Consider the following 8882-nt stretch of genomic DNA (forward strand, 5'->3'; position numbering starts at 1 on the left):
TCTGTCAATTGCTTTTGCAATATTCTTCAATATGCTGATGATATAGTTCTTTTCGCTTCTTCGGACTCCTTTGATGACATTAGCCGTCGTTTAAATTCAGCTCTTTTTTACCTCAACACCTGGTTAGAAGACAATGGATTATCTATCTCCCCGCTTAAATCAAACTGTATCGTCTTTACTCGGAAGAGATCTTTGCCCCTATTAACTATTTCGATTAATAATGAAACTATCCCTCAAAAAGACAGTTGTAAATTTTTAGGAATTACCTTAGACTCCAAACTAACAGGTGTTACTCACTTAAACCATGTTGTCCAAAAAGCTGAAAAGGGAGTTAATGTCATGAGGTCTCTCTCTGGGGTCCGCTGGGGCTCCCACCCCTATAGTCAAAAATTAATTTATAATGCCCTTGTACGTAGCCATTTTGACTACGGTGCCTTCTTATTAGAACCATGCAACAAATTAGCTTTGGCGAAATTAGACAAAATTCAACATAAATGTCTCAGAATTATAACCGGTGCTATGAAATCTTCTCCAACAAATGCCCTTCAGGTTGAATGTTTGGATCCTCCTCTTGTATTAAGGAGACAATTTTTAGCTGATAGATTTCTTTACAAAACAATCCAATTATTTTCTCATCCTTTATTAGAAATACTTAACTCTCTATCAGACTATTGTCATACCTCTTCTTATTGGGTTAACAAAGATCACCCCCCTTTGGTTAAAAGCTTCGATAAAATAGATAACCTTCCCCACCCAGTTGCCCAATTCTCCAAAAATCCTATCTTTGATATTGACTTCCACCCTCTCATCTTCCAACCTAATGTTCTTCTAAACATAGGACTATCCAAGAATCTTCCTGGTGCTGATAGGATATTCAACCGGATCATTTGTGAGAAATGGTCTGATTGGACCCTCATTTTTACGGATGCTTCCAAATTATCTCAGGACTCTAATGTTGGTGCAGCAGTTTGGATACCTAAATTCAATCTTTTACTAAGTTTTAAATATCTTTCACAATCCTCTATATTTACTGGAGAATCCATTGCTCTCTTTGAAGCTGTTCAATTTGTTTTATCTCACAATTTGGACAAATCACTTATCCTCTCAGACTCTTTGAGCTGCCTCCAAGATATTTTGAAACGACCCTTCCATGCAAAGGATAACTTTCCAATTACCCTGAAAATAAGAGAAACCTTATATAAATGTCAGTCTTCCAGTATTAATGTAGTTATTGCTTGGATTCCAAGCCATTCAGGAATCAAGGGTAATGAAACAGTAGATATGTGGGCTAAACAAGCTTCTACTTCAGGTTCTGACTGCCACAAATTTCATTACTCTCGAGACCTTAGACTTCTGGCTAAACCACAACTAATGACTAATTGGAATAGACAATGGCAACATTCTCGTCAGCAAAAAGGTGTCTGGTATGGAAATATCCAACCAAACTTACCCAAAGTCCCTTGGTTCTTCCGGCATCGAAACTTGGAGAAGTGGGTAACGTCGGTTATTATCCGAATGCGACTTGGCCATGTATGTATCCCTGTCTTCCTCCATAAACTCCGAATTAGAGATACTTCTATCTGTGAATGTGGCCTGGATGAAGGTAGTCTTAATCACATAATTTTCAACTGCCCCAAACTTGTGGTCCATCTTCGTAACATAATTCCGTCTAACATTCCCCATCTAAATTTAGACACTAATTCATTTCTTTCTCTTGTCCACACTCGGTTCTGGAGGCTTAGACAATGTAGTATCGCTTCTTAACGAAACGATGTCGAAGTTCTTTTTCGTCGTAGAGATAACGATAAACATTTCCTAGCCAATGTAACGCAATTGTCGCGATCGTTGTGTCGAACGGATCGTTCGATAAACAAACGAATATTGGCTATGGTAACGAAAATTTAGCTGTCAGTTTCAAATTGGAACAAACAAAGCGGGATTATTCTAAAGTTTAAGTGAGTGTTTACTGTGAGTGTGGTGAGTCGTTTTTAATTGATATTATTAATTCTTGACGCTTTTTAATAATCTTATAGCAAAACTTTGATAGTGTTAAATTATTAGAGTGTTTTTACATAGTTTTTACGTAGATTTCTTCAAAATTAAATAGAATCATCGTGATTGTAACTGTTCAAAATAAATATAGTTATTTTTTTTATTTTTAGTGTTAAAGAATGGATTCTAGGGTAAGGGCAAGTCCCGAACAACTCTCAACTCTACTGGAGTATATGGAAAGGTAGGTAAATCCAAGTTATTTTCCATTTCTTTTAAATTCAATCGTACAAAACTTTGGTACCACTTCAATCGCTAATGTAAACAATGACGCGATAATAACAATGAAGCATTTGTGTATTGAACCGTTGCTTATGTTACAGTCATGGGGACCTGGCTAGGCCTGTTGCAGGGGCACAAGGTCGAGTACGGTCAGACCAATTATGGTCTGATCTTACTAATATATTAAATTCCGTTGGTGGTGGTGTCAACAAAACAACAGACAAGTGGAAAAAAGTAAGTAATGACTAGCAATTCTATTCCAATAGCCGTATTTGAAGAGTCTTTGTGATTATAAGTTCTTTCTATGGAAATTACTCAGATATTTAGTTATATTTAATAATCTTTTCTACATATTACATGCCAAGCAATTTGGATGTGGATCTGGTATAGATAAAGTCACAAGTTACAATCTGCTTTGATGTGCAAATCAAGCACCTAGAATATCATATATTATTATCACATATGTGCAAGAAGAGGTAACAGGGATGTTAGGAATTTTTCGGTCCAGTGGAGTTACCAATTTTCAACTTATGTGGTTGTATGCATACTTATGACTGATAATTCCAAAAAGGTATGGGCCGATTTAAAATCCAAGACTAAGAAAAAAGGTCTGACCTTGCGGCAACATGCCAGAGGGACTGGAGGTGGACCGGCTAGCCAGAAATCCTTGTCGCATTTGGAGGAAAGGGTTCTGGCTATTATCGGCCCAACAGCAGTGGAAGGACAAGACTATACAAGAGCTTGGATTTAGTGTATGTATTAACCTTATTTTCCAGTACCTCATGTAACAAAATTATTAGCTAAAAATCAATACTAACTAGGTAAATCTTGTTGAATAAATATTGTACTTGAATATTAGAAATTAAAAATTTTAGCCATTACACATATATAATTAGATAAAACAGTATACTATTTAATTAAGTATCTACATATTCAATAAATATCACCATAATAACTTTTTCAGAGACCTCAATCTTCTGCACCTGCACCCTCTCAATCATCTGCAGTTGTTGCCCAAGAAGATGATCCAGTATATGTGGACTATGGTGGTGGTGTGGTTAAATATTAAAATAAGTAGATAAGTATATTGATAAGTTAAAAGACTGGATACTTATTAAAATTGGTATATTATTATTATTATTTTCTTTTTCATTTGATACTAACTTAAAAAAATATACTTAAGCTTAAATAAAATGAAACTATAAATTATATACAGACAGAATTATCATCATATATCACATCGTTCTATGCGAGATCTGGCTTGCACATGACGTCTGGTATATATTTCTTCTTGGGACCCTTGTTCAGCATCTAGTATAAGCGTCATCAACCAAGGTCGCTGTGGATATCCAGAATCCCCTGAAATTACATACTCAATAAATATTTTATCCTACTACTATTATAAAGGCGAAAGTTTGTATGGATGTTTGTTACTCTTTCACGCAAAAACTACTGAACCGATTACCATGAAATGTAGGTGTATGTAGGTAGCTGAAGACCCAGAATAACACATAGGCTACTTTTTATCCCAGAATTCCCGCGGGATTGATAGGGTTTCCATGCGGACGAAGTCGCGGGCGGCCTCTAGTTCAAAATAAATTGAAGAACTATAATGTATACTTGGGTGGCAAACAATGAATACTAATTTAATTTAGTTGATTTCCAATAGTTTATAGAAGTAGATGTATTATTTAAATGAAATACTTTACATATGTTTATTCCATATAAGTTTTTTATCTATTATGGTTTGCAATGAAATATAAGAAAAAATGTCTTACATACCTAATAACCAAACATGTTCACCACTTTCATGAAGCCCTCGCATGAAAGTCTCTACATGACTAGCGGACCATATGTGGGAGTCATGTGTAGCACCACCAAATTTTGAATTGACATTAACTATTTTTAAATCGAAATCGCATATCTGGGGAAAAAATATACAAAACAATTTGTTTTGGGGATATAACAATTGATAAAAAGTTATATAATACTCAATCTGTGTGATTTGTCCCTATATATTTATTTACATGTGATACCTTTGACAGGTATATTCAGGCCATTTGAATTGAATTAACACTTTATTGCACAACATATAAAGAGTAGTATATTTAGGTCTTTTGATAATAAAAATTAAGTCTAGTTTCTTACCACTTGAACATTTAATTAATGATATCCTTTTCTATTAAAAAATGAATATTCATCCTCCTCTGGTCTTACTATAGCTATATGGGTACAATTAATGCACCCAATAATTCCAGGCAAATTATGTCTTATATGGAATCTGGAAATGTTAACAATTTTATAACAAATACTGGCTGTAGGCCTAGGTGACAAATATTAAGAAAGGTTTTATATCTTTATAATTACTTCTCTTTGATTAAAGATCTCTCATGTGGTGTTTGTGGAAACACTATCCACCTGCTGACCATCCAATTGTGATTTAAAGAATTCACAACCTCCCTGACACAGCGACTTGTAGTCCGCTGTGTCATATATTGTCCCACACCTACAATTGTCTGGTATGACCCTGTGGCTAAAAAGCTTAGAGTACACAGCACCTGAAAAACAGTAATGTCTCTGCATACTCGTGTGGTTTTCTTTATAGGATTAGACTATAGAAATTTCTATAAGTATTCTAAGTTTAGAGATAAGTATACTTATTTCCCTATGAGGTTAATCCTTATGAAAGTTCTTACCTTCACTTCCAGGGAAATTTCATTGGATCCTTTCAATCCAGTATATCTTTTTAGTTCGTCGCATAATCGTCGAAAAGTTTTTTTATCAAGCCTGAAATGTTGTATAAACAACAATTCCGGCATATCTTCAATCGTTTCCATATGTCTTCTTGATGAAAATCGCCTTTGACGCCTCACCCAGGTATTCTCATTATGTGCAGCCCACAATAAACGTAAAGAATGCATTTTTATATAAATAAAAGTGTATTAACGCAACGTAGCCCTTGTACACAAATCACAGCTGACTGTAATTTTCGGCCATTTTGTAGCGATATCGACAGCCCCCAAGCTTTCGTTATTATGGCGAACACATGTCGAATCGAACGATCGCTCCCGAAGAGAAAGCGAACGTCAAAAGTGCCTCTTGGCTACGAATTTGTATTGAAATAGGCGAATAAACAATTCGCTAATTGACGATTTCGTTTCGTTTTCGACATGAATGTAAACATTGTCTACCAATTTTGTTATCGATCTCGATCGATCACGTGATTTAGCGAAGGCTTATGTCATCCCATACATTTTTTTATTGCCGAACTTCGTCATCGTTTTCAAAATGTTACTTTGTCTAAGCCCCCTTTTATATAATTGCAAAGTTCATAACTAAAAATAACCTAAAACTATAGTTCCCATTACAAATTTATTTATTTTTTTTAACTTCCGAAATCTCCCTATTAAGTATATCCCTTGTTTTGCACAACTTTTATACCTTACACACTCACTACACATTATAATCATTAACTTGTCTTCTCTTTTACTAACAATACCTACTTGTTGTGTTTGTCTTTTTGTGTTTGTACATTTGTTAACCTTCTCCTTTCAGATTGTATACCGTCCATTTTTGTAACTTCGTGTCTCTTCAAACCATGACATTGGCAGAATCACCGAAAGTCCGGTGGAAGCCATAATATAGAAAAGAAAGAAAGAAAGAAAGCGTTTTGTTTACGGCAGTTATTTTACTTGTATTAACCATTTATCAATTTCGATACTAAGTTTTCTCTTTTTAAGTACCGACGGCGAAAAAAATGGTAACGACTATCTGTGAATCTTGCGCAGTGGATTGAGACATTACTATTAATTTACAGGTGTACGTTAGATCTTGAAATAATACAATGGAGATTACGATGTTCAAGATGCACATTCAAAATTCTGTTACTTACTTGAGGGTTTATAAAAACGTAATTACGTATTTAAGATAATTTGAAGTAAATTATTGCATGTGAACGAACACATAATATTTCGTAAGTCGTAAATTACCAATGAAGTAAGAATAGAGTCTGCCACAGATATAAGTATAAATTGAAATGTCTTGGACATATAGGACACTCATTGGTTCACCTTTTGGTTTTCCCCTTTATATGCGTCTCGCTGTCGTCATCCCACACGGCCCTGGGGTCCGCTTTCCGTCATTCCGGCGAGCGACATTCGCGCTATGCGCATTATTTATTTATTTATTTAAACTTTATTGCAAAATACAAATGTATAGCACAATTAGCGGACTTAATGCTAAAAGTATTATCTACCAGTCAACCATTGGGTATGACAGAGAACTTCAAGTGTGGGTTCAACCTAAATGAATATATTTATACTTTCACAAAATATAAAATAAAATAATTATAATAAACATAGATACTACAATAAAGAAACAATATATATAAATTAATAAGTGCAGCGATTACCGAAATGAGTGAAAAGGCAGAAAGGTATCAAATACCCTCGCGACTGAAGAGAAACCCGTGGACCCGTGATATGAAACTAGAACGACTTGAGGATGCCCTGATGGACTCGGGAAGTGAATTCCAAAGCATAACAGCCATATCGGCGAAGGAATTGGAGGCAAAACCTGTACGGTGAAAAGGAGTAGCAAGAGCTAACTTATTTGAAGAACGTAGAATTCTTTCAAGAGTGGAACTTAATAGTTGGAAGTCTTTTTTATGATAGTCCTGGGGCAAGCTGATTATTGAGAATGTTAAAGAGCTGACATAAAATGTGAAGACTTCTTCGGTTACGGATTAAGAGCTATTTTAGCCGAGAACGATATTCAGAAATACGATCGTATTTCCGAAGGCAGAATATAAACCTGATACAATTGTTAAAAAGACGTTCTAATTTGTTGAGATTAATTTATATTATTACTGTTATTGGCTGATAGAGTAGCGAGATTGGCTGTTGTGACTTGTGGCGTAGAGATGTCGCCACATATTCATAGTTGGTCCACAAACCTACTATCGATAGTTGAGTAAACCCGTGGAAGTGGACTAGGTATCGGTCGGCAACACTAAACAGGGACATGGAGAAGAGAGAAGTTAAAACCAGATTGGAAAGATCAATATTTATTATCTGCACTTACACTTTATGAAGGTAATGGGGTCGTGAGAGTCGGCGAGCAGCCCGCTTAGAGATAACACGACCTTACCTTAGGGCTCGTGCAGCGTGCGGCCGACTAGCGACCAGCGACTGATTTACGGTTCTGAAGGAGGTTCGCGTGATTTCATACATCGTTAACGATAGAAATTATACCTGATACCAACGAAACAATCTCAGCTATAGATGCGATTGAAAGTTAGTTTGTTTGTTAGTTTGTTTGTCTTCAGTTTTCCCAGTGAACTAACTCAAATTTCAACATTGTAAATTTGAATCGACTTTGAGGGAGTCTTGACTAAATAATTCATTATGTCATCCGATATTTTGTAGCTGCAGCCGCCAGTCTTTATCTTATGACATTCAAACAAAAAATCAGTTTATCTATTCGAGAACCACGATAAACAGACATACAAACAAACAGACAACATCCAACTTCCCGTGGGTTTTTGTCAATAGATCGTTGCTAAAGTCACCAGCATTTTACTTGAACACCCACCATTAAAAAATTAATTACAGTTTCATTTCCGTGTGTGGTAGCTAGCTGCAATATATAGTATAGCTAAGTCTGTGACGGCCTTAAATCGCAAGTGCAGCGCAGGTCGTATGAATGTTCGCTAGTCGTCGGTCGGTGGCACACTGCAGTTCGCCGTTTAATTACACAAGTTCACTCCAGTCTGTCCGAATCGGTCAGACTGAGGTCGGCCGAAGTCCGCGGCACGCTGCACAAAGCCTTAGGGACGCAGTGCTGGCAAAAAGAAAGACGTCCGCCGTCGCGAGTCTCTTTATATAAGGGTGAGGCGCAGGACTGACACAGACACGACGTCACAAGTTCCTTTCTTGTATCGTCAACCCGAGCGCAGGATGCGCCTGTGATTACGGTCTTAAAGTGAGTCAGTGAGGCAATGAGTCGTAACAGTGCCTAGTCCTGCGCCGTCCTTCACATTAGCCCTTATTTGAAGATTTCAGTTTGCGGCGTCATCTCCCATTCACTTATAAAGTGTAATACATAAATAATAAATAAATAGAGCCACAGTTTATCAATTGCCTGTATGTGCTAAGATGGACTGTGAAATTACTCTTCTGACTTAAATATTATGACACGCATCACATTCATAGGTTTTCTACACCAGTATGAGTTAAATGATGTGATAATAAAGTGCTCTTCATATTAAATCGACGTTGACACACGTCACATTCATAAGGTTGTTCACCAGTATGAGTTCTACGGTGATTTAATAAATTACACTTCACATTAAATCGACGTTGACACACGTCACATTCATAAGGTTTTTCACCAGTATGGGTTCTACGGTGTTTTAATAAATTACCCTTTTCATTAAATCGACGTTGACACACGTCACATTCATAAGGTTTTTCGCCAGTGTGAGTTCTGTAATGCATGTCAAAATTTGATTTAAATTTAAAACGTCTACCACAAATATCACATTGGAGTGGACCCTGACCACTCCGTGACGTTGACTCTCGTCGAGACTCGCGCTGGGTCCTGTTGGTTGT

The 8882-nt window shown here is 36.4% G+C and overlaps 1 protein-coding gene across 1 annotated transcript; it reads right to left on the reverse strand.

Annotated features, from left to right (window-relative positions):
- Positions 1 to 3400: 3400 nt before the first annotated feature.
- Positions 3401 to 5563, reverse strand: LOC132903591 (putative nuclease HARBI1). The gene is made up of 5 exons (XM_060952211.1): positions 4968 to 5563; positions 4639 to 4829; positions 4420 to 4552; positions 4054 to 4195; positions 3401 to 3630 (listed from the first exon to the last, which is right to left on the reverse strand). Exons 1-3 carry the CDS (start codon positions 5190 to 5192, stop codon positions 4435 to 4437), a joined length of 534 nt encoding a protein of 177 aa, XP_060808194.1. The 5' UTR covers positions 5193 to 5563; the 3' UTR covers positions 3401 to 3630; positions 4054 to 4195; positions 4420 to 4434.
- Between the last annotated feature and the right edge of the window lie 3319 nt (positions 5564 to 8882).

The sequence above is a fragment of the Amyelois transitella genome, chromosome 28 (genome assembly GCF_032362555.1).
Source record: "Amyelois transitella isolate CPQ chromosome 28, ilAmyTran1.1, whole genome shotgun sequence".
In the NCBI taxonomy this organism is placed as follows: Eukaryota; Metazoa; Arthropoda; class Insecta; order Lepidoptera; family Pyralidae; genus Amyelois; species Amyelois transitella.

Excerpts from the sequence above, each read along its gene's own strand:
- LOC132903591 (XM_060952211.1), bottom strand. The coding sequence starts at position 5,192 with ATGCATTCTTTACGTTTATTGTGGGCTGCACATAATGAGAATACCTGG. Across the intron at positions 4,830-4,967 it reads AAATTTCCCTGGAAGTGAAG|GTGCTGTGTACTCTAAGCTT; the intron begins GTAAGAACTTTC and ends ACTGTTTTTCAG. Across the intron at positions 4,553-4,638 it reads AGATCTTTAATCAAAGAGAA|ATTCCATATAAGACATAATT; the intron begins GTAATTATAAAG and ends TAACATTTCCAG.